The sequence below is a fragment of the Ascaphus truei genome, chromosome 3 (genome assembly GCF_040206685.1).
Source record: "Ascaphus truei isolate aAscTru1 chromosome 3, aAscTru1.hap1, whole genome shotgun sequence".
NCBI classification, from domain to species: Eukaryota; Metazoa; Chordata; class Amphibia; order Anura; family Ascaphidae; genus Ascaphus; species Ascaphus truei.
Window position 1 is genome coordinate 102273387 of NC_134485.1, and position 26539 is coordinate 102299925.

General features: G+C 42.0%; 1 protein-coding gene across 3 annotated transcripts in view; it reads right to left on the minus strand.

The window, feature by feature from the left end:
- Nucleotides 1-2339: 2339 nt before the first annotated feature.
- The window catches only part of LOC142491683 (acetylserotonin O-methyltransferase-like), a 78145-nt gene continuing 53945 nt past the window's right edge, over nucleotides 2340-26539 (minus strand). For all 3 annotated transcript variants that reach the window (XM_075594600.1, XM_075594601.1, XM_075594602.1), the window contains 5 exons: nucleotides 21814-21882; nucleotides 10038-10156; nucleotides 9064-9204; nucleotides 3823-3945; nucleotides 2340-2733 (listed from right to left, as the gene is read on the minus strand). In XM_075594600.1, the coding sequence (XP_075450715.1) occupies nucleotides 2522-2733; nucleotides 3823-3945; nucleotides 9064-9204; nucleotides 10038-10156; nucleotides 21814-21882 (664 nt within the window). In that variant the 3' untranslated portion in view covers nucleotides 2340-2521. The remainder of the gene's footprint in view (nucleotides 2734-3822; nucleotides 3946-9063; nucleotides 9205-10037; nucleotides 10157-21813; nucleotides 21883-26539) is intronic.

A 26539-nucleotide genomic window follows, 5' to 3' on the forward strand; every position in this document is an offset into this window, starting at 1 on the left:
CGCCCCATTCAAGACCTAAAGTTCTTCTCACTAGAACATTTAAAAACTTTAACCCACAACAGTTTCTGGATGACCTTTCCAACTGCCCATGGCACAGAATCGATTTAATTCCCGACCCTGTTTCTGCGCTCGACTAATTCCAATCCGAGTTCTTAAAACTCTGCGATACCCATGCTCCACTACGCAAAATAAGTGTACGGGGGGCCCATCTTCCATGGGTTACATCTGACCTTGTTGCACTTTACCAGCTGAGGGATACCTTGTGGAAAAGCTACAAAGTAACTGGCACTACCAAGGAACTCAATCACTACAGATGCCTGTGGAACATGTGCACAAGGCAAACAAGGCACACAAAAGCACAATATTACTCTGACAATCTCCACCAAAATACATCAAACCCAGCTAACTTCTGGAAGGTTATCAACAATATATTCCAGCCTCCTATTCATCACCAACCAAGTAATATCACTAAGGGGGATATTACTCTGACAATCCCCACTGACATTGCAAATGCATTCAATGATTACTTTGTGGGGTGTGCCACTAACTTATTAGCAAAACGCAGCCCAAACCACAAACCTGAATCTCATCCTGGGACTGCCCACATAGCCCCACCCCCTCCCAACACTGCCCACAATTTTCAATTTGGCCCAGTATCTGAAGAGGAGATTACACAAGCGCTCCTCAAACTAAAACTAAGCAGCCAATGTGGACCTGACTTACTACAATCTAGGTTCCTACGACTTGGTGCCCCAGCCATTGCCAAACCAATTGCTTACATAATCACCTCAATCCTGTCTGCAGGCCATATCCCTAAGACCTGGAAAACTGCCAGAGTTGTCCCAATCTTCAAAAGTGGGGACAAAAACACTGTCTCAAACTACAGACCAATCTCACTTCTCCCAATTCTATCCAAAGTCATGGAAAAATGTGTCCACTCCCAATTAAGTGATTACTATACAAAACAAATTTCCCTAGCCAATTCCAATCTGGCTTTCGACCCAAACACTCCACCGTAACTACCCTGCTAAAAGTTTGCAATGATATCCAGTGTGGAATGGAACGGGGACAACTCACTGGTGCAGTATTCCTAGATTTTGCAAAGGCTTTTGATACAGTTGATCATGCTATCCTGCTTAACAAACTCCAGAGCTCTGGAATAGGGAAGCATGCTTTAAACTGGTTTCAGTCCTACCTATCAGGAAGATCCCAACATGTGTCCATCTCCGCCCCCCGTGAGGGCACGCTGACGTCACCAGGGGAGCCTCTGCTGCCAGTGAGGGGGCGGCTCCCTGAGTTTCCAGCTTCCTGCTGGACAGCCATCTTAGCCTGTTACAGGCATTGGGGAGGCTGTCTCGTCGTAGAGCCCTGGGATCCTCCACTGGTGGCACATGATGTCATCATGTGACGTCGCGCTAGCGCTCTGACGTCACAATGGGGGCGTTGACATCCAGGAGCAAGGCAGCAGTGATCGTGGGGGGGGTGAGTACCCATTTGTGTATAAATTGTGGTATGTTTAGCATGTTCTGTAGCCCTCTCCTTGATAAAGGCAATCTATTTGCCGAAACGTTGGACCTTTGGTGGCACAATAAACTGCACCTTTAGAAAGTCCGTGTGCCTGCTTCCATTCCTTTGCTTGAGTACTTCTGGGATGTCTGGACCTCCCTGGATACAGCGCACCGGCAGATAAGTACCCCCCTCCAGCACATACCAGCGGTGTGCATGTGCTTCTACATATGACTGCATACAGTAAGGGGTCAGGGAACAATTCTGGGATCTCTGGTGGTGAGGTGCCGTGTGACGTGACAATGATAATCACAGTTTGTTTTTTAATTTCCTCTTGTTGTCTAACAGCTTTCTATGAGCAAATTAACTGTTTGGACAGATATTTATCAGTAACTTTTTTCAGTGTGTAATCAGTCTCCTAGGGATAATAATTATACAAACTAGACCAACACGTCAGTCAATAAACTCCTTAGTCACATTTGATATTTAGATATTTTGGTCCAGGTTTTATACAGATTAGTGGTTCTGAACTTCTATTAATTGTGCATAAAGCAATCTAAATTAAGCAAACAGCGGTCTGTCCTGCATACACAATTCAATACATAGAACATAGTAGATGTACAGTACTGTAATGTTCGCCTCCTAGGATTTTATGATTTCAGATTCTTATTACTAATGTGCCGAAATGTATATTTTTTCCAGGACACTTACTTATTATTTTAATCAGATCTTCTCCACAAAATTAAGTCAATGTTTTCATATGACATTTTAAATACAAAACCAAACCTTGAGCTGCATTCATATAATGCCAATAATTCTTTCAAAATATTTTAATATTCTAAAAGTTAGTGTGTTTTAACATACAGTATTTCAATGATTTTCTGAGTCATAATTAATTGCATAGATGCTAATAATAGGGCTTACAGTCTGCAATTACTGAAAGAGTATCCAATTTTTCTATCAACAAACCATGAACATCCTGTTTTATACAACGGAAGATGAAAAAGCCACGTGTTTATTTTCTCCCTAAAATAGCATCAAACATCTTTCCAGTTGCTTTCACTTGAATGTCCTTGAAGCCAGAGGCCGTTAATAGCTTGCTATATTCAGAGGGAGTCCTCTCTTTCCCTTCTGCATGGACCAACATGTTCAACGAACACAGCTGGGAAGTCAGAGGGCCACTTTTATCTTCATTTAAAAGTACTTCAACCAGCAGCAATCCACCTCCTTTAAATGTGACATAATAAAAACAGTATCAAAGAAAATATGGTCCAAAATTTTTGGGAAGAAACATTATGGTGTAAAAATAGCCCAATATTCAAAAGTAGGTGTAGTCTAGTTGCTTTATGAAATGTATGCCTCAATGCATCTTTTGTTGTGAAATTTTACAATGAAATACATTTTCTTATCAAAATAACAATAAATACATATGCAAATTTAAATTATGGAATTAATCAATGCATACTTCTTTACATAATTAAAGATATAAAATAAATGCATTTTGAAATAATATCTGTTAAGTCGTGATTATGGCAAGTTCTGCCAATACCCCTATAAAAATTTAAAAAAAGAGATCACATCCTCCCTTTCTCAAAAAAAAACTATACACACTGATTCTTATAATAAATTGCCAGAACCATATATTGAGCAGCATGTCAACACATTGACTTTAGATTGCATTGTCTTAATTGTAATGATCAGCGTAAAACCATAAGCTAAGCCTAATGACATTGGGCCATATTTACAAATGTGTACTAAGTCTTAAGACACCTTGCATCAATTTACTTGAATGGGTTTGTGAGGGGCCATATATTTACTAAGCAATGCTAAACCATAAGACATCTGGAATGGGCTGTAAAGTGTTTAATATCTTAAAGTCAACAGCTATTAGTCTATATATATACAAACCCAAAGCCCATTTTCATAGAGTGGAAAAAAGCATATCTTTTAGCAGCACAATGGCTTTAAGCACCCTAAACAGACTCTTGCCAGTTATACCATGTCAATTTACCTTCCCACTAAGCAGGAGAGTTGTCTGAGAGTGTTTTGTTAGAAACATTTAAGCAGTGGGGATCAGAACCAATAATTAGTATGTGGCCTCAAAACATATTTTTGGTTAGAAGAAGCTTTAAACTGTGGTGTGTTTATTATTTTCACCATACTATGTTCATTTTCATTGGAATTGTATGATTCTTTAAGTTGATATATACTGTAGTTGATACTACTGTAGATATACTCAACTATATAATAAATTAGACAATGACTGGAAAGCCTGTATCAAAAGTCATAGTGAATTTTCCACAAATAGGAACTTACCAGGTTTGCATGACTTGTAAATGTTATTCAGCAACTGTAAACATTTCTCTTCTGTCCAGTCATGAATTATCCTAGCCATAATAAATAGGTCTGCTTCGGGAATTGGGTCATTAAAGAAATCTCCTATGGAAGAAAAAACAAAGGAATTGTCATCATTATGTAGTAACAATAGAACACAATGTATATCAAAATAAAACAAATGGCAGAAATAACACATTATAAATTAAAAGGGTCCATATTGTATTTTAATAGATTTATATAGAGTATTCTGTAACCCGGTATTATTGTATCTGCTTCTTGAGGGGGAGAAATTTGCTTGAATTCCTCCAGCATGACCTGCATGTCATTGCGTTGTATTTTAATCTGGTCTGTAAGTGTTTCATTCGCCCATAATATAAATTATCTTTAACTGTGCATGCACTGTCTTGTATACAATGTATACCCTGCTCATTATGTAACGGTATATGTAAACATCTATTATTTGTCTTAACTCTGTGCCCAGGACATACTTGAAAACGAGAGGTAACTCTCAATGTATTACTTCCCGGTAAAATATTTTATAAATAAATAATAAATAAATAAATAATTGCGTAAATCACGTCGTCGTCCTGTGCTTGAAGCCCTCAAATTGCAATCTAGGTATGTTGGTGCATGAAGTGACTGTGCGTGTACAACTCTGTACACTGTTCTGATGCTGCAGCAATGTATACAAATAATATATTTAAAAATAATTTATTAATAAAATGTTTTCTTTTTATCTCACCTTCTTGCTAAATCTGCCCATTCCTTCTCCCATAGCACAGTTATGATCCACTCTTTGTAAAATGCTAATGTCCGCTCTGTGATGTTAGTAATTGTAAATGTAACCTTCTACTAACTTTCCTCTATACCACACAAAACTCAACAATACATCTTATAGTAATACTATAAATCAATCAATGTCAAGAGCCGTGACACCTGTGGTTGCACGGGGCCCGGGCGGGCGGCCAGTGCAGGAATTTGGCCGCTGCCAGAGGTCGGCCCCAACATCCACATCTGGCTGCGGGACACTGTTGGCTGCCGGGCCCCTGCTTTCCCCCGCTGTGGTTCAGCCTGCACTGTGAGCACAACCCCCGTTCGCTGGACGAAAGTTGGGCCCGCCAGCATACACATCTGTCCTGCACTGAACGGGGGCCTCACCCCAAATAAAGGAGAGAAGTTTGTGTGTGTGTTTTCATATCTGCTTTTAGCAAACCACGGTTTGCACAGGAATACCCGCTATAGAAATATCATCACTTCATTTGTATGTGTATATACAGCAAAATGGCTGGGTTCCCTGAGCAATGTTCATGAAAAAGTCACTGTCGCTTTTCTGCGAGGTACTGATAAATGAAGTTTAATATTCAGGGGTCAGTCAGCACTGTACATGGGCCCTGGGAGAGCCATTTGTGGCCATGGGGAAGGATACCTGTGGACTACTACAGGTAGAAACCCGCTACCCGGTCCCTACTTGTGGTTCAGGTGTAGGAGGTGGTGGAAGAGGTGACAGAAGCCCACAAGGGTGGTTCTAACACAGAAGTTATGTCTGACCGGAAGTCACAGAAATAACTTTTGTGTGTAGTTATTATGTGTAGAGGATGTGGGGGGGGGGGGGTTATTATTTCAAGTGGGTATAGGGGCTATTATGTATAGTTTTGGGGGTTATCTGGTGGAGGTTTATTATGTGTATTGGGAGTGGAGATTTATTATGTGTATTAGGGATGGAGGGTTGTGTATTGGAGTGGGGTAGTTATTATGTGTACTGGGGATGGTGTGGTTGAGTATTGGGGGTGAGGGGTTATGTGTATTGGGGTGCAGAGGGCTATGTGTAAAGGGTGGGGGGTTGTGTGTGTATTGGGAAGGGGAGTTGAATGTGTGTGAGAGGGGGTATTGGAGAGCAAGAGGAGTGGGGGTGTGAGGGAGAAGTGGGGTGTGAAAGAGGCAGGGGATGTGTGAGATACAGGGGGGGTCTCCCAAGGCAGCTGACATTAGGAGGGTCCCAATGAAAACTCTAGCTCTGGGACCCGGGAAAGCTGTCTGTGGCCATGGGAGGGTTGCCTGTGGCCTGCCATAGGTAGGGATCCACTACACGGTCCCTAACTGTGGTGCAGGTAGAGGAGGCAGCGGTAGAGGAGGCAGAAGCCCACCTATGTGGTCCTAACACAGAAGTTAGGACCGACCGGAAGTCAGAGAGGGGGAGAAGAAGGGGGAGGGGCAAGAAGAGGGGTGTGGAGTTAACAGGGAGAGGTGGAGGAGGATTGCAACAAAAGAAAGGGGGGACTGAGAAAAAGGAGAGTGGGGAGAGTGAGTGGGAAAAGGGGAGGTAGATAGTGAGGGGATAGTAAGAGGGAAAAGATAGGAGAGATGCAGGTGATAAGAAGAGTATGTAGGGGAGAAGCTGGTGAGGAGGGGTGTTTTGGTAAGCTTTGTGGGCCACAGACTTAATATAGATTTCACATAGAGTGTGTGGCCGGCAATGCTTGAAAAAATATTACCTAACGGCGCCAATGGTGCATAAACCAACAAACTATGTGCAATCATCAAATGTGAACAAATAATATTAAATGTTACCGAACATAAAAGTCCTTAGTAATGTGAAAAATAACGGGTAAGTCCCAAAATCCAATATTCAGTGAATCAAGTGACACATCTTAATTCCCTTGTCTGGCTTCTCATTCTTACACTAGAGCTGATTAATAAGGAGCCAATCAAGAGTATTTCTATGCCCCTACTCTCCTCTCGCTGTCTGCTCCTGGCTGCTTCCTTTCAACCTTACTTATCTGAACTGTTCTTTTATATCTTTAAAACCTTTGTAACTCACTGCCCCATGCCTGGAATTTGTTCTCTTCCAAGTATCAGCACGTATCATGTCTGAACCCTATTTACTAAGCAGTACTGTACCATAAGAGAGGAGTGCGCAACGTTTTGATCCTGAGGTCCCCTGCCTACTCACCTCCCAGCTCGTGCCCCCCTTCCTGCTCGGCTCCGGCATCAAATTACGTTGCGTGGTCACGTGACATCACTTGGCAACATGACCCAGTTCAATTGACGCCGGGTTATCATGGTGACACGTCACCGAAGATCAGGTTGGAGAAGCTGCAGAGACCTTGCACGGTTCCCTGGCATTTAATTTAAATGCCATGGGGGAGAGCACGGGACCTGTGTAGCTGCCGCGACACCCCAGGAAATTCTCCCGCCCCCCACATTGCGCACCACTGCCATAACAGACCTTCTAGTACCAGACGACACCTTAATGCTCATTCACATCCCAAATAACTGTGGTGGTTTGGATTATGTTAAAAACCATAGACATATTAATATATATAGTTTATTGCAATCCTAAGGCATGGGGTGCCGGTTTCCATCAATTCTATATTCCAGTCCCCAGCAGTTTGCACCCTGGAAGGATACAACTCTCAGTGGAGTCTCTCTGAAAATGTTAATTTTGAGTCCAAGGAACAAATAGCGTCCACTGTGGCCCCTCTGCCAAGAGGCCACACAGATGTTAACACAGTTAGGGTTAGTAAGCTGCTGCGGTAGGACTCCAATGTACTAAGTGAATAAGCAATGCTTGTTTAGCATTTACTCTTAGAATCTATGCATTGTCTCTTTCCTAATTTAACCACTTTGTGTCCTAAATAAAGACTTTACACAAGGTGTTTAGCTTGGAGCAAAATGTTTGATATCGCAAAGTGTAAATGGGTTGCAGTTTGTGCAATGTCTTTATCTTAGTTTAACCACTTTATGTCCCAAATAGCAATTTCAGCTATTCTGTTGTAGATTTGCTGGTGTGCTTGGAGCATGTCCTGTGTGCATAACCCAATTTCGGCCAAGCTTTAGCTGTCAGACAGATGGCCTCATATTTGATTCTAGGATACTTTGGTATACAGAGGAGTTCATGGTCGACTCAATGACTGAAAGGTTCCCCGGTCCTGTGGCAACAAAACAAGCCCAAATCATCACCTCTCCACCACGTGCTTGACAGTTGGTATGATGTGTTTGTGCTGATATGCGGTGTTTGGTTTTCGCAAACGTGGTGCAGTGCATTATGGCCAAACATCTCCACTTTGGTCTCGTCTCTCCAAAGGACATTGTTCCAGAAGTCTTGTGGTTTGTTCAGATGCAACTTTGCAAACCTAAGCCGTGCTGCCATGTTCTTTTTAGAGAGAAGAGGCTTTCTCCTGGCAACCCTCCCAAACAAACCATACTTGTTCAGTTTTTTTCTAATTGTAGTGTCATGAACTTTAACATTTAACATGCTAATTTCAAATGTTCTACATCAGCGATGTTCAAACATTTCCCCTCACGCACCCCTGCTGCTCTTCTCGGCGCCTCACATGCCAGAATCCAACAGATTCCGATTTAATACCTGCAAACGTGCCCCTTCTTGATATACTGTATAGTGTGTGTGTGTGTGTGTGTGTGTGTGTGTGTGTGTGTGTGTGTGTGTTCTATCATTTTCAAGGTCCTCTGAAATTAAATACTATTAATTTGCAAAACCAACTTTATACTTGGTTATGGAAGCTACAGTATTTACATAGCCAAGTTTACAAAATGTTTCCAAGCTAAGTGGGACAGCTCCATTAAAGGGTCAGTTCCATATAAATAAAGGGCAAAATAATATGTATCAGTGTAACTGGCCTCCTTAGAAAGATTCATGTACAATCATTTTGTACTGACTTCTTTTGTAAAATGAGAATATTTCTATTTTCTATGGGTCTGTTTAATTCTATTCTTATTTAGTAATGATTGTTCATTCCCAGTATCTATGTCAACTAATTATGTTGCCATCGTTAGGCAAACAAACCAACAAAAGAAAAAACAATTTACCTCCAAACACAACAGTTTACAAACAGGCACAAAGTAGATCAAGAAACAATCGTAAAAACACTCCAAAGTTTTGGGTTACAGCGGAAGTATTAAAAGATTAAAAAAAGACATGAAAATACTTATAGATGTCGGATTTTGTATAAATATGTCACTCATCTACATTTAACTGATTAAACATGCCACTGCCATTAGTCCAAAAAAGTAATTTGTATAATCCTGACATTTATATCACAAAGTGGATCTTAATTGAAATGCCCAATGTCGTAAAAACATTAGTAAAAGGATATTTGGCAAAAACACAGAAGTGGATTTGATTTTCATTTAAATTATCTAGCATTGTTTTTATTTCCAACAGTATTAGTTTATGGAATTATCTTACAAATAAAATGTTACCTTCATGAAAAGATATCCGATGTTCCTCGCCAGTTATAAAAAGTTTCTTTGCAATTTGCACTACTTTAGGCATATCCAGAATGGTAACTGTTGATTCAGGATACACGGAGACAAATTGCTTGGCCAGACCTCCTGAACATCCTAACAAAACAAATAAATTGATAGGGTTTTGAATTGAGTTGTTTGATAAACAGAAATTAAAGCTGCTGTTCCTTATAGTCATTCAAATTCAGGGAAACAAACATCTTTGCTAAGTCACAGGATACTATTATACAAGATTTTTTAAAGGTAGAAAGAATTGCCACCTCAGTGTGATAATGACTAATATTTACAGTAAGAGCCTTATTTAATATGGTCGCATGCGGTCCATCGCAGTGCAATGACCAATATTGTACAGTATAAGCTACCTTATTCTCGCAAATAGCTCCCAAAATATATCATTCTTCACAAAGTTTTTTTTCTGGCTTCATCATCATGAACAAATATAGATGTAGAAGATGTTATCGCAGCTACTTGCGTGCGCCAGCAATAGTGCGTTTAGAAGGGTGGTTGCTCTCATTGGTGCGTTGTGTGTCCCCCGCTGCAGCGCGCCAGCTGGAGCAATAACGGCTGTTATAACTGTACAAATATGTCCAGATTATATATGAGTTAATGGGAAATATTGATGTTTTGTCCTATAAACTAAAAATTATCCATTCACAAAATGAAATGAGCTCTGATTTTCTAACCAGTTTGATATACAGAGATAAAGCAGATGTTTGAGTTGTTAGAAATTAGTCTATGTGATTGCTCATAAAATTGTTTAGTAGAGACATACTCTTGCATCACCTAATTTCTCAACTTATCCGACATGCACTTTAGTGATACTGGTTGGTGCCCTGCACTAAACTCAGTCACTGAGAAGGTTAAATTACAATCACTAATTATTGGAATTCTAATAAAATATATTTTTAATTTACAGTACATGACTTTACCTCCTAGATCATACACTGTGCTAAAAACAGAGAGGTCAAAAGCTGTAATCACATATTTTCCGCATGTATTCCATATTGAGTCCATATAACCCATGAAGAATTTCATCTGATCCTTTGACCTGCAATAATCAATAAAATCTATTAGTCCTTAATAATATTTTTGAAATATTCATTACATTTGGAAATTATATAGAAAAAAAGGTCAACATCAAACATCATAGAAGGATGTCAGTACAGGCATACCCTGGTTAAAGGACACTCACTTTAAGTACACTCGCGAGTAAGTACATCTCGCTCAATAGGCAAATGGCAGTTCACGCATGCGCCTGTCAATACGTCCTGAACAGCAATACCAGCTCCCTACCTGTACCGAAGCTGTGCGCAAGCGGGGAGACTATAGAGCCTGTTACACATGTGTTATTTACATCAGTTATGCACTTATATGACGATTGCAGTACAGTACATGCATTGATAAGTGGGAAAAAGGTAGTGCTTCACTTTAAGTACATTTTCGCTTTACATATGTGCTCCGGTCCCATTGCGTACGTTAATGAGGGGTATGCCTGTATATAGTTATTGGTAGTTAGTTTGAGTGTTTAAAATATTCAACCTCTGTACTGTACCAAGAGTCATACAGTAAATGTACTACTGACAATAAATAAAAAATAGACATACAGTAATTTTGTTTTTATTTAAATGGTATCAAGTAACATGCCACTGTGTATGAAAAAGCATTTCAATAACAAACTATGGGGCTTATGCTATAAACTAGGGGTGCGCAAACTGTGGGGGCGCAATATTTTTGGGGGGGCACGGTCGGTTGCAGAGGTCCCACGCTCTTCCCCCAGGCATTTCAATTAAATGCCGGGGGACCGTGCGACGCCTTTGCAACCTCTACTTACCGAGGTTCAGTCGACTTCAGGACGCTTGACCATGGCAATGCGGCGTCTGGGATCATGTGATGTCATGTTTGCCATGGTAACGTGACGTCAAATTACGCCACACGACCCTGCGGTGTAAATTGACGCCATGCGAGGTAAGGGGGAGTCGCAACATCGGAGGAGACCTGTCAGGGGGACACAGCAAAAATAGTTTGCATGCCCCTTCTATAAGCGCCGATATGCCTACAGTTATTCAGTAATCTCTGATAAGTCGCCAGAAAAGTACTTTTCTGTATACACTGGCGACACACTTTATTCGAGCTCGGCTAGTCCCACGAATTCAGGTATACCCGGGTGTATTGAGGTTTGTGACTGTTTTCTGCCCGAGTGCATTGAGGTATTTTCCAAGCAGGGATTTAAGCATTTTATTCCCGCTGGCTGCAATACTGCACAGTATATATATATATACTGCATTACAATTCATGAATTTATGCCATCTGGTAGACACGCGAAGCATTGCAGCCTATTAAATCCTAATCATTATCATTTAACAGATCAGCCGCCCATCAGCCAGGCATGAACCCAGGCTGGGAAGGCAAACGCAACGGGGCTTGTCAGAGGTGAGGAGCGGCGCATTCCAGGTATCTGCCAGGTACATACTGGGTATTTGCTCGAATAAAGTGTGTCGGTGCAGTATTTTGGAGGCGAGAAAAAAAAACGCCAAACGAGCATCGATAAGCCACTTATCAGCAGGTTTTCACATACATGCAATTCTAGAAGCCTCGAGTACGTTATCAGGCCTATCGCGGCTCTAAAATGGCGATTTCCTCTCAAAATCCTCCCACCAGGAAAAGTTGCTGTGAGGGTGGTGAGAAACTGCTGAGAAGCGCCAATAGAGGACAGAGAAAAAAAATGCATTTTTCCTGCCTCTTATTGATGCCGGGAATCGCCGGGGGTTATACACATTAATATCAGTACCGGAGACCCTTAGCACGTGTCAGATGCAATAAAAATGCATTACAGGCAACTTCATTACATTAGCAGCTAACCGCTCAGGCAATGAAGGGGCTAAGGAACAACAGCAGGTTTATTGGGGGCTGAAGGGGTGAGTGAAGGGGGTACTTGGCCCTTCACTCACCCCCTAAGACCCCAATAAACGTTACAATATGTACTAACCACCAATACACAACCCACCCACCCCCTGTACCCCCACATAAAAGCATTTGTTAATTTTTATGCACAGGATTGATACCAGAGCCCGGCGTGGGTCCTCGGGTGGTCCTCGTTGGTTACCATGGGCCTCCAGGTGGTCCCTGCAGGTGTCTGGGGGTCCTCGGGTGGTTCCCACGGGTGTCCGGGGGCCTCCAGGTGGTCCCCGCGGGTGTCCGGTGGCCTACTGGCCTGCAGTACCAATCCTGTTCCGAAAAAATTAAAAGTGCAATACATGGATATAAATACAACCCCCGCCCCCGATGCATACAGTACAGCAATGGGCAAAATTACTATTATCCACATATGGATAATAGTGCATTTGCCCATTTAAAATAAAACATCAACCAGCAGCATAAAGTAAATAAAACTTGCACGTACCCCTGCCAGCATGAAGGGAGTCCTCATCCTCATTGCAAGAAACAATACAACAAAAAATGAAATGTAATGTCCCCTAACCGCTTAACCACCTTAGCAGTTTTTAACCGCAATAGTAATTAAGGGGTTAACCCACCCTCCCCCGATACATACCAGGGAGATGTAACCACCCACCCGGCCCTCTATACCCACACTGTACCCATTGATTGGTACAGTGGTATATCGTGCCCATATAATATGGGCATAAGCCACTATTGCAGTCAATGGGCAACCTAATCAAAAAGCATGAAGGCCAAAAACACAGAATAATAAAATATATACACAAACACATAAACACCCCAACAATAAAATAACTAAAAAGCTTAATAGTAAGCCACATCTATAACATGTATTTATCTCCAAAACAGCACAATAATAAAAATCTGTTATTCCAAAACATAAGAATACAATTCAATAAACACGTAGCCAAGCAAACTATTCAAGAAATAAAACCATTAGCCAAACAAACAATTCAATACATAAAAGCACTAGCCAACAAATTAATTAATTAATAAAACAACTAGCCAACACATCAATTTAAACCAGTAGCCAACAAAATAAATCATTAATTAAAAACGCTAAACAATCGGAAAATTATATAAAAACAAGCCATCCAAATTACAAACAATTTAAGCCAAACAATAAATAGAAAAAACAACAATCAATAGAAAAAAAGCATTTGCCAAAAAATGCCTTGTCTGTCACTGTATTTATCTGTACCCTAAGCTAGCACAAATTAATACATTATCAGTCAATGGGCAATGAAAAACATAAAAAGAAAAAAAAATACAATAAAAAAAACTGTAAAAATAAAATGATATACATTCAGTATTTTTCTTACCTTAAGGCCTCGGGCTTGGTCAGCGCTTATGTGCTGACCCGTGCTGAGGCGTGCTGCTGCTCGGCACTGAGCCCCTGCAGCTGCAATGAGAGCGGCTTTAGCAGGGGCTCACGCACGTGCCCGCACACTTGGGGAAGCATGTGTCTGACGGAGTCTTGAGATTTTCCTGCTTGCCGGAGCGCAGGGCCGGTCACGTGAGCGGTTCACCCAATGAGGGCGAACCAGCTCCGTGATGTCACTGTCCAGCCCCCAGGCCCGCCCCGACCACGGACAGCGCGCTGTATAATGCCAGGTAAGGCACCGCTTTGCCTGAGTCTCAGCGCGCCTCAGCACTCGCCAAACAACTATGTCCCAGGCCTAACAAGCGTTGACAGTCCGAATCCTGGCGTTTCTGTAAGGTCTTGTACCGTGACGTCATCAAAGTCAATCCAATGCCATTCACCTTGAAGATCTGGAACAGGTGATAATGGACCGTATTGCATTTGCCTGTCGGCTATTTGTGTAATGATACAGAGAGGTAATGAATGTACAAAATAATGATTTAAGGTTCCCAGTTGCCAGACATTTTGCTGAATGTTTAATGGGTAAATTAAATTTGCTCAAGTTCAGCGGAATTGAGCATATTCCATTTATAGCCAGACGTGGGGATCGTCAGAACATTTTAAATCAAAAAGAAATGTTCTGGATTTTCACGATGGACCCTTTAATTCCCATCGGCATTAATGTCGATTGGGAATTAAAACATTTCCTTTAAAATATTGTTTTCAAATGCATATTGGTACTTTCTAACAGTCAGGACATACACATACTTTTTTTAGTGGGTTCCTGAATATGTTGTGCATGATACATTCTGTCCAGGGATTATTATTGAAACCTCTGTGACAATTTTTTAGTCACACTGGTTGCAGCATGCTTCCCTGTAAACATTGTATATCATTTTGTTACATTCTGATGTAACCAAACTGGCACTTCTTATAACATGACTTGTCTATCCTGTGGGGTGTTAATTGTGTCCTTTTTTATAGTTTAAAAACATTTTTTTCTCCAGCATCCATTACAGTTAACATCTAAGTAACTAATGATATAATATATATCTATTGATTAAGAATGCTGGTTCTGTGAGAAATTGTGGTCATATTGGATAAATAACAATTTAGATTTGGTCATTCTGAGCATTCCTAATATTTAGAACCATATGACCAGGTATTAACCCATTTTTTATTAATTAATTACTCATCAGCTAAGAACTAGGTACTCTGTTGAGAATGACTGTCTGTTTGATATCTATATAACAACGTTTGGACCCTTATGTGTTATGTTCTGCATGACTTGGTGTCATGGGAGAGGGGGTTTGGCCCGGGATTAAAGGGGTTACACCCCATTTGGCCACCGCCTGCTCTCACTTGGGAAGCAATTGGTTAACTGGACTGTAGTCCAGTATGTGTTTTTACCTTGCTTCAGAATCCAACTGTTTATCCCCCTGTAAAAATGTATTGTCTCATCCCAGTGTTTGCACCAACACATACACTAGGGTTGATGCGGGAGGGATGGGGTTAATGTTAAATCAGTGATTATAGCCCTTTGTTCCCTTTTCCCGCCTTTTCAGGCTCCAGTTTGCAGCCTTCCATGGGTCGCCATTGAGGCTCCATTCATTCCAATGGCAGAAGTAGCGGTTTTGGACCTGTTTTCTAGCGGCGACCAGCAGGTGGCGTCCGAGAGGAGGAGCGGCAGTGTCCCATTGTAAGTCAATGGGGCCATTGACTTCAATGGGGATTCCTCAACGCCGATCTCCAGGAACAGGTTGGCAGCCATCCAAACCGCAGACCGCAAGAGCGGAAACATTTTCTAAAAGAGAGCTTTGTTAGTTCAAGTTCAACGACAAGTGGCGTGAGAATCTGAGGTTCTAGGGCACCTGGGAATAAAATTATTTTTGCCCCTAGCCCCTAGGGGCCCCCCCACACGACCCCCATCGGGTCCGGGAATGAGGGACCCCCGTAAAGGGTCGAGCAGAGAAAGAGGGTCGCGCCATTGACTTTAATGGCGGAGCGAAGGTTCCATTGAATCCAATGGCGGTGTTCACCCATGCATTGTCTATGGCGGCGCCGGCCATTGATTCCAATGGGAGGAAACAGCGTGGCGTGAAAACGGCTAAGTCCGAAATTGCGAAGAGGGTAAGTCCATATCTCCGGTTCTGGAAGGACCAGAAGCCTGGGATTTGGGTGGCATGTTGCCAAGGTTCCGGCATGAATGCATGGCCATTCCCAGCCCTCTCCGAACAACCCGACGGAGTGTGGGCAAATGTAAAGATTTTTGGTTTTTCCATAGACTTCAATGGCGGCGTCACCCCATTGAAAGTCTATGGCGGGGAACCCCATTGACTTCAATGGCAGAGCCGCGCCATTAAAAGCCTATGGCGGCGGAACCCGTTGATTTCAATGGGGAAAGAGTGAAAGGCAGAGATTCATTTTTAAAGGGAAGAATCCTGGATTTTAAAAGTGTTTTGACCTGCATTTGTGTATCTCTGGTTCTGGGGGTCGCACAGGGATGAAACTTGGCCACCATGAAGAGCCATGTCTTCTCATGGCAAGAAAAGCTGGCAAGTATCAACCCACTGGGCCCACCAGAACCGATTATTTTAATATGTGAAGATATTAAACTGTGAATGGTATTTTGGGTCTGGTATGAGAACGCAGAGCCCACCTGCTATGTTAATAGGTGAGGAGGGTTGACAAATGGTCTAGCTTAAGCACTCTGATCAAAGGTTGACCACTCTGATTGTATACACTAGGGCGGAAGAACAAAAGGGCTGAGTGGTCTGTAAGTGTCATAGTTCACACTTGCAGATAAGGGAGATTCTACTTCAAAGGACTCTGCTAGCCAGCCAGGCGCCCCAGGGTTAAGGAATAGGACTGAGATTGTATATAAACAAGACTCAGCCTATGCCCATTGTCTTTGTGTCATTCTGAGATTGCTGTATGAACTGCTAATCAAGAGTCCTGATTATTTCATCATTCCAATTCTAAGTAAGTGCCTATTTTGTCTGTTATTTGTGTATTTCGTGTGTTCACCTTTTTCAAGGAATAAATAATATTTTATCATATCTAATCGTGTTCAGTTCAACCCAGGTATTTTTGGGGTATATTATAGCTGGTCATAAAGTTACCGTGACACTTGCTATCTCCTCCAATTTCTTCATTTATGATCAATGGAGAACATAATCAACCATAGATCAAACAACCAGCTTTCATTACTATGGTTTATTTAAACAATTATTATAAACGGATATTATTAAACAAATTGGAGTTTTTCCATGTGCCACTTAATCCACCTTATATTCATTCATTTTTGTAAGTATATTTCCCTTTCCCTTCCCCCCCCTCTTTTGCTTTTAATACATTTTTCCAGATGTAAATTCTTTAAATACATTTATAACCTAATCACACAGATTGTAATTGGTTGAAGATGATTTACTTGTTGTATTATGACTTTTCTCCCAACAGGCATTTATATATGTTTAATGTTTAACATGCCATATGTTTCTCACATATATCTCTTTTTTATTGTGGTTTGTATTATCCATATATCCCTGTTAGTATAGACCCATTCTGGTTGTTCATGCTGTCCCTCCAGCTGCGCTGACCACTCTCGGCTGATTACGGAGGTTGGTCCACATGATTGGCGGGTGCACGTCACTTCCGGTTCTGGTTCCGGTTTGCTATATAACATGTAACGGTCAGACCCCCCCCCAATCTCATATGGGCCCCTATGTGCGGAATCTGCCCCAGTTACATGTGTAGGTTGTGTGATGCATCTGCTGGCTACAGGACTCTTGAGTCTCCCGCTGGATGGTATTGGGGAATTCACCAGGACTGGCTCATGAGGTAGTGCTGGGTTCTACTCACAGTTGGTACAGCGCCTCCATCCCTTCCATATCCCCACGATAGCAGGGAGGAGTCTCTGGAAGAGAACCCCTGGGTGCAGCTTCTCCCTGATTAACTCCAGTTTAAGGCAAGAAGGGTCTTTGATTCAAGGTCATCTTTATTATCATCATACATGGCAGACTGCCCATCATAGCAGCCGGTACTTAGCCACACATCTTGGTGGTTTCACACCTCAAGGAAGGTCCCTCCTGACTCTTTAATATAGCCAGGTACTGCACCGACACACTTTATTCGAGCTAATACCCAGTATGTACCTGGCAGATACCTGGAATGCGCCGCTCCTCACCTCTGACAAGCCCCGTTGCGTTTGCCTTCCCAGCCTGGGTTCATGCCTGGCTGACGGGCGGCTGATCTGTTAAATGATAATGATTAGGATTTAATAGGCTGCAATGCTTCGCGTGTCTACCAGATGGCATAAATTCATGAATTGTAATGCAGTATATATATATATACTGTGCAGTATTGCAGCCAGCTGGAATAAAATGCTTCAATCCCTGCCTGGAAAATACCTCAATGCACTCGGGCAGAAAACAGTCACAAACCTCAATACACCCGGGTATACCCGAATTCGTGGGACTAGCCGAGCTCGAATAAAGTGTGTCGCCAGTGTATGTTTCTGACACCTCTCCCCCAAGGGAGGGCCACCATCTGTGCCAGAGCCCTGGACACAGTGTGGAGTCAGCTTGTCACTCTGCCACTGCTGACACTTGAGCTGCACAGACTCACAGCTCTTGCACCAGACACTTGTTCTGGATCTCATCTGACACACTAACTTTAGGAAGTTATGCATATTATATAGGTTCCAGAAGGCCCACCCCTGTGTCACTAATAGTGGACACAAAGCATGCTGTCACTTCCTTTGCTACATATTACACCTCACAGGGGGGTGAGGCCAATCCTCATGATAACTTCTGGCAACCTGTCCTCATAACAGGGATTACTGCACAGAAGGAGAGAGATATGTAACACCAAAATTACACAGGGCTACAATAGGTTGTATATCGAGTGGCTGTACTCTTTGAAAAAGCCCCATAGGGGTGAAACGCATTAGAGTTCCACCGGGGGACATCCCTTTTTTACTTCTCTTCTTGTGCATGGTTTAATAAACGTATTTTGTTTGCAACCGCACAGTCCAGCCTTATATTTTTGCCCAGCGGTGCCCGCTGATTTTCTCTTTTCATTGGGAGGTTTGTTCGCTGATAATATACAGCCAGGAGCACACCTTCCAGACGGAGCAACGAGATCCAGTAAGTGACTTTTTCAATTACCCCAGGTGATTTGGCCATATATGCGGGACTTTGTAGATGGGGGCCCGGTTTTGGTTGTGAGCCCTCCACCGGTCATCCCCTTCTCCTTCATGATGTCTCATCGCTAGGCCACCTCCCTCAATAGGGGTTGAAGTTGTCAACTTTAATAGTCATTGATAGATGTTTATATTATTTTCTTGCTCCATCAATTTTGGATGTGTTGGCATTATTGATATCTTATCTCAACCGGTACTGTACTGTATACTCTGTAGCACTTGTCTGTTTGGGGGGACCGTCTACCCCTACCTACCCTTGGGTTATTAGGTCTACCAGCTGGGTCTCGGGGTGGTTAACCGCTTTATTACCATAGCGGTTACTACCGCTATGGTAATGAAGGGGGGTTAACTTCTCCCGCAACCTTCTCGGTAGGACCAATAACCCACCCTGGGCAAGAACCCCTTCACTCACCCCCACTGCCCCCAATAAAGCTGCTATTGTCACTTAACCCCTTCATTGCCTTAGCAGATAACCGCTAAGGTAATGAATCTGCTTTAATGTCATTTGTATTAATAGTGTGCGGAAGCAGGGCGTCTCCTGATCTGAACCGCTTTGATTTCAGCATCAGAGACCCCCTGCTTCCGAGTTACAGGTCAAGTTAAGGGTCACCGGATGCCGGTACCACCACCATTTTAAAATCGAGTGCATCACGTGACCGGGGGATATAAATACCAGGGACTGTAACTCGGGAAGCAGGGGGTCCCTAAGACTGAAATCAATGCGGTTCATCTCAGGAGACCCCGTGCTCCCGCACACTATAAGTAAAAATGTCATTAAAGCAGCTTCATTACCACTGCAGATAGCCACGAAGGTAACACATTTATTTTATTTTAATGTTAATAACTACTTTTTTTGCAGCAGGGGGTCTTTGGAGCAGAACTTGTTGATTTGAGGTGCAGGGACCCCCTGCTTCCCGAGATACAGGCCCCATTATGGGGTGTCGGTAACTCCTATGGATTTAAATCCCACGGTCACGTGACGCGAGACATTTAAATGCATATGAGATACCGGCACCCCATTACGGGGCTGTCTCAGGAAGCAGAGGGTCCCTGGACCTGAAATCAACACAGTTATGCGCCGGAGACCCCCTTCTCATCTACACTAGTATTAATATTTATATTAAAACCTTTTGATCGCTGGCAAGATATGCACAGGGAGAGGCGGCTCTCTGTGCGGCTTCACCTTTATTATGTCAGGCTTCATTAAGAATCCTAATTTACTTAGTCAGCTAGGGGTTTTTCTTTCCCCCTGCTTTCTTTATAATTTTTCTTAGTATTTGCAAACTATATACTAGCCATCTGCAGCTAATATAAATAGAGAGTGGGTGCTCCAAAGATGGTGGAATCTTCATGCAATAACATCAATAATTCAAATGTAGGGCTCATGCATAGGACTCTAACATGGAGTGGGTATTTTATATAGTGTGATATGTGAGTGACCAGTCAAAAATCAATATAACTTCTCCTGAAGGAAGCAATAAATAATGCTAGATTTCACTTTGATATGACCTCATTGGAGGAAATATAACACATACTGGTACTCATCTATGTCCATAAACCACATTGAAATATCTTGAAGAGATCTTACTCACTCCTTGAGTCTTGGCGTGTCTGAAACGCGTAGGAGGTAATTGACCTCCTTTGGGTGATGTGTTGTACTTGTGCTGAATAAATAGACTTTATTTTAATACCACCTGACTCGCTTCTTTCCTCTTTTTTTCTACATCTGCAGCTAATAGCAAGTTCCCTTTTTTTCTATTTTGGAGGTCTTTTCAGTGTGTTCTCTCTTATATATTTTTTAAATTGTTTGTGTATCTAATGTGTTAAATTAAAATTCATTCTTTGATTACTTTCATACATCATGTGTATTTGCAGTTATTTTTGATTGCTTTTATAATGATTCTGTTTTCTTTTGTGTCTTTATATTTACATTTCCATTAGGACCGCCAGGCATTAAATTATAGATTTGTTTATATATCTTTCAGATTTATATTATATGCTGCATTTGTGATTTCCAGTGTTAGCGTGACCATTTTGTGTGTCTGTGTCTCTCTCTCCTCTCTCTCTCCTCTCTCTCTCCTCTCTCTCTCTCTCTCTCTCTCTCTCTCTCTCTCTCTCTCTCTCTCTCTCTCTCTCTCTCTCTCCCTCTTCTCACTCTCCTCTCTCTCCTCTCTCTCCTCTCTCTCCTCTCTCTCCTCTCTCCATCATCTCTCTCTTTCATCTCTCTCTTCTCTCTCTCTTCTCTCTCTCTTCTCTCTCTTCCCTCTCTCTCTTCTCTCTCTCTTCTAAACTCCTGGTATTGAGGCCACATGCAAGCAGATGTTGATTTTGGAGTATGGTCCCATCCATATTCTATATATCACAAGACTGAAAATTAATCAGCTCACTTTAAAGTAGCAAAAAGAGATGAGGACAAAGTGATAGCTTGTGTTGTGCTGATCTCTTTGGTTTTTCCTTAGTTCTCGTCTGTTTATTACATCCCTGGCATCGGCTTTTACCTTGTCAACTACTGTAGTTTGAAATGTGGGTGGATGGCAGTGGGCATTAATTTCCCTCTGGGCAAATGTTTAGAAACAAATGTCTCAAGAAGGCAACTATTCATTTACAGGTAGGGGATGCATAAATCTGATTACCTTATGATTGGGGTTGAACAAGCAAGATTGACAATCAAGCCTCCTCCCCCACTAAAAGTTGTACTTGCTAAGGAAAGCAATTACAATTTCCAAACTTTGAAACAGATTTATATTTCCTAAAAAAAGAAATAACGGATTCTGAAATTATAGCGTGTGCGAGTTCAATAAATAGAATGTGAATGCTTAAGATTTTCTAAATAACAAAAAGAAAGTTACACATTTACATTTTAACAACATCTAATTTAAACCTTTTGAGAAGAAAATAATTTTGACTGTTCTTGTAATAACGGTTTATTTAATATTGCTAAATGTTTTTAATTTCTTCTCACAATGATTAGGTCCCTTTGTGCTGAGCACTTTTGGTATTCTGGGACTTTCCCAATCTATCCTCTGTGATAGAATTATTCTAAACCTGTTCTAATTGTTTCACAAATGTCCTAAAAATTGTTTTAATAATGTTCTTCAGTTGTTGAGGCAAATATGTCATTTTGAATGCAAGTGAAGATACAGAGATTAGTATTAAAAATGTTGAATCAAACAAGTTACAGTACCTGTAAATCGCTTCAAATATTTCTTTGGATGATATTCCAAAAGCCCTTTCATACTGGTTTTTTCCTTCTCTGAAAAGCAATATAACATTTTTATATTTATATATTATTGTACAGGAGATAAGAGATAAGGATGGAGATAAGGATATAGTAGATAAGTACAGAGATAAGAGATCAGGACAGAGATCGGAATAGAGATAAGGATAGAGATAATGATAAACATATAGGGGCCTATTCTATAAGCTTCGTTAGCGCTGAACCGTGCGAACACGGAATGCCCCATTGACTTGAATGTGGCTTCCCGTGCAGATCCCACGCTTAATCCACACAGCTCAAGGGGGCTCCAAATGGTCTGCACACTCACCCTCTGCATTTTAATCAGAGGAGCTTCATCAGGGGTTAAATTGATTTATTGATTTATACGTTAAATTAACTCCTGATGAAGATTCTCTGAGTAAAATGCATAGGGTGAGTGTGCAGACCATTTGGAGCCCCCCTGAGCTATGTGGAAGACCATTCTGAGGATCCTGGACCAAGTTTTGCCTGGTCTCTGCTTGTACCTGATTAGAACTCCCTGTGGATGGCCACCACATGTGCTATTTCAAGGAAAAGGTGACAAGAACCATATCCACTTTCTGGCCCAGGGTGGTACACATGCATGCACCTTTAGCACTTAAGTGTATTACTTTTGATTACCTGTTTAGAAAACAAATCTATACTATCTGTGTCCTTCTGTTCTGTTCACATATGGGAATCACCCCATCTTTCTACCCTGTTCCTGAGGAAAATCCACTAGTACGCATTGGAAGAACTCCTCTGAGTTGGTAACTGAATAACCACAACGCTTATTTTCAACTTCTCAATCGCCACCGCAGGAATTTTTAAACCGCGTGTAGACACGGGCTTTTTTTTTTTCGGCGCCGCAGGCGCTTCTATTGTTCAGCGCCATTAGCGCTGATCGGAGAAACGGCCGCCGTGCGGCCGCAATATTCAGCTGGCACGCGGCCAAGTTCGGCGGCTAAAAAAAAAAGCCCCGAACAATTGCGGTTAAGCTTTAGAATAAGCTTAGCCGCAACAGTATTTGGGGAGTATTTGCACTTCTGAGAGATAGAGATGATAGAGATGATAGAGATGATAGAGATGATTGATAGAGAAGATAGAGATGATTTATAGAGAAGATAGAAATGATAGAGATGATTGATAGAGAAGATAGAGATGATAATGATAGAGATACAGATGATAGAGATAATGATAGAGCTAATGATACATATTTAATCATCATTGCCAACTTATTCTTAAACTTAAGATTCTATTCCTTTAATGATAAAGAAATTGCAAAAAATGACATTAATAGGAATAAACTAACATGTAGCTGATACATTTGACAGTGTTAATATTATTTTTTTTTAAATTAAAGTGCAATGCAAGCTACATTCCTACTGGAATGTATACCTATATTTATAAAAAAAAAATCTTACATTTCAGAAATAATAGTAGTCTACTTGAAATACCTTTCCCCCCTCTCAAGTTAGGAGTGTAGAGTTGAACACACTGGCAAATTACAGTGGGTTACTAAAAGTAGATCAAACTACTCTACAAATTAATAAAGCTCAAAAGTAAGAGACAATGTTCTTAATTTATATTCTTACTCCATTATTATAATGTGTTTGCATTGAATTGAGAGTCAGTGCTTTTTAACTTATTGTTCTTCAAATAATATTTACCCTAATATTACCATTACTGTAGGTAATATTTTGTAAATATTTTCAGAATATATTGTAATAGAGGTAGCCAGAGTGCCATTCCTAGCTGCCGGGAATGCCGCGGGCAACAAACCACAGCTTTCTGTGACTGCGTAGAGAAAAGTTGTGTGCAGCCAATATTGAGCTGCTGCGAATGCCCACAGCTTTCACCTTCTCTGGAGCCGCAGAAAACTTTTTTTTTTACTCTGGCAGAGTCCCAGCTCGAAGGACACCAGCTGGGGATAAAAATTAATAATCCAGACCAGGTTTGGAAATCTGGGAAAGAATATATTATGTGAGTAACTTTAAGAATTTCTGTCCTGATCTAAGGTACATGTGTGGTGAGGAGTGGGTTAATCAGGCCTAAATAAAGGTATTATTTTATTTATTTATTTATAAAATATTTTACCAGGAAGTAATACATTGAGAGTTACCTCTCGTTTTCAAGTATGTCCTGGGCACAGAGTAAGACAAATAATACATGGTTACAAATACAGTTATATAAAAGAACAGGGTATACATTATATACAAGACATTGCGTGCACAGTTAAAGAAAATATATATTATGGGCGTATGAAACAGTTACAGACCAGGTTAAAATGTGAGACAGCCTTAGATTTGAAAGAAGTTAAACTGGTGGTGGATGTGAGAGTCTCTGGTAGGTTGTTCCAGTTTTGGGGATTATACCTGGCTGATTAGCCCCAACTCGCATTGGGACTGAAGGGGTTAAAAGTATTTACACCGCACTGCTGTATTTGCCCTGTCCCAGCCTTCTAACCCCAATTTGCAGGCTATTCCCTGCCTGCTGTAATAGAAATAAAGGCAAAGTGTGCTATGATATTTTGCGGCACAAGATGGCGTTGTGAGCGCCGAAGCCAGCGCTGATTGAAGAAGCGTAGCTGCGATTTGGAAGTCTGTTTGAAATATGGGTATCCATTCCTATCCATTCGACTTCGTAACCACAAGTCAATTGAATAATTGGCATGCGGTTAGATTTGAAATGGTTTACCGATAAAATATATCCGTACCTTGTTAGCCACATAACTCGAAAGGCAGAAAGTCTATTGCCGTGGGAAGTGTGTCAATTGACGTGGGAAGTAGGTGAACTTGGCTCCCCACAAGCAAGCATTTCAAATTAAGGGGTTAACTCACGTGCGGAGGCACCCAGCACCCTGAATTTTGGTGTGCAAGTATAAATAAGCCATGCTCACACATATAAAAATTATAGTTGTGTGTCACGAGAGGAGGTGGCTGACCCGGTAATAAAGGGGTTACACCCCAGCTGGCCACCCCTACCCTCGTGTGGGAGGCGAGGGGTTAACAATAATAATGGTCAAAGGGTGTTTTTATCCCCCTGCCTCAATACCAAAATGTATTCCCTGGTTTGTCATGTTTCCACATTTAAAGTGTTACACCACACAGGTTACACTGGGACCAGGTCGGGAGGGAAAGGGTTAATAGTGTTTGTAAGTTTATGACCCTTTGTTCCCCTTCCCGCCTTTTCAGTCTCCATTTGCAGCCTATCCCATAGGTCGAGCATTGGAGCTCCATACACCCCTATGGAGATTTCAGAGGTTTTGGCCCGATATCAGAGAAGACCAGCAGGTGGCGCCCGAGAGGAGGAGCGGAGCTTCTCCACTGAAATGAATGGAGTAATAGATTTCAATGGGGATTTCTTGACTCCGCTCTCCAAGGACGAGTTTACTGCCGGCCAAACCGCAAGTCTCGAAAGCGGATACAATGTCTATGAAAGAGCTTTGATCACTCAATTGGTGTGGGAACTTGGTCACGGCCAAGTTCAGCCCTATTAAAATTGTATCTCCGGTCCTAGGGCAGATAGCGGATTAATTCTTTTTGCCCCTAGCTCAGGGGGACCCCCTTACTCGACCCCCAACAGGGTCAATGGTCAATGGTGGCGAGAAAGGGTCACGCCCGCCACGAGGGTCCTAACATTGACCACAATGGCAGAGGAAAAAGCCGCTAGGTTAAAACGGCTAAGTGTAAAGCAGTAAAACTTGAAATCCGTATCTCCGATTCGGTGGGGGCTAGAGGACTGAGATTTGGCCACCGGGTAGTCATGCTTCCGGTATGATTGCATGGTAATTTCCAGTCCTCTCAGTCTAACCAAACGGAGAGTATGTCCTGTGTAAAGCTACAGTCACCACCATTGACCGCAACAGCGGAGAAAAGCCGTGTGGCTTTAAACCACTAAGTCCGAAAGTGCGAAAATGTAAAACCCAGATCTCTGGTTCTGTAGGGACTAGAGGGCTGGGATTTGGCCACCATGTAGTCACTGCTCCGGCATGATTGCATGGCAATTTCCAGCCCTCTCCCCTCAACGAACGGAGTCGGGTTAACTGTGAAAAGTGTGGTTTGCCCATTGACTTCAATAGTAGCGGAGGTTCCACTGAATCCTTTGGCGGCACCGGCCCATGCATCCCCAAAGGCGGCGCCGGCCCTATTTATTCCAATGGAGGAGTGAGCCGCAGAGACTTCTCATAGCCTTTAGCGGCGGAGTCTCCATTGATTCTAATGGCGAAGTTGCTCCATTAAAAGCCTATGGTGGCGGAGCCCATTTAATCCAATGGAAAGAGTGAAAGGCAGTGATTTCTTTTAGCCTGTAGCGGAGAATCCTGCATTAAAGTTAATGAGACGTTTTAACTTGTTTTTATTATCTCTGGTTCTGGGGGTCGTGGAAGGCTGAAATTTGGCCACTATGGCGAGTGTCCCGCGGCACGAGGACCTAGCAAATTTCAGCCCGCTCAGACCCACAAAACGGATTATTTTAATATATGTATGATATTAAAATGCTACTCTGTATCCCTGATATCCCAAAGCCTGCGAAAGCCACTGGCCCAGAAGGAATATTAATGGCCACAGGGCATCATGATGTCTGAGGGAAACCAACTGAACAAAGACTCCCCCACCCTGATTAAGTATTCTAGGGAGGAGAAGGATAGGACATGGGTACTTTAGTGAGGTGCTAT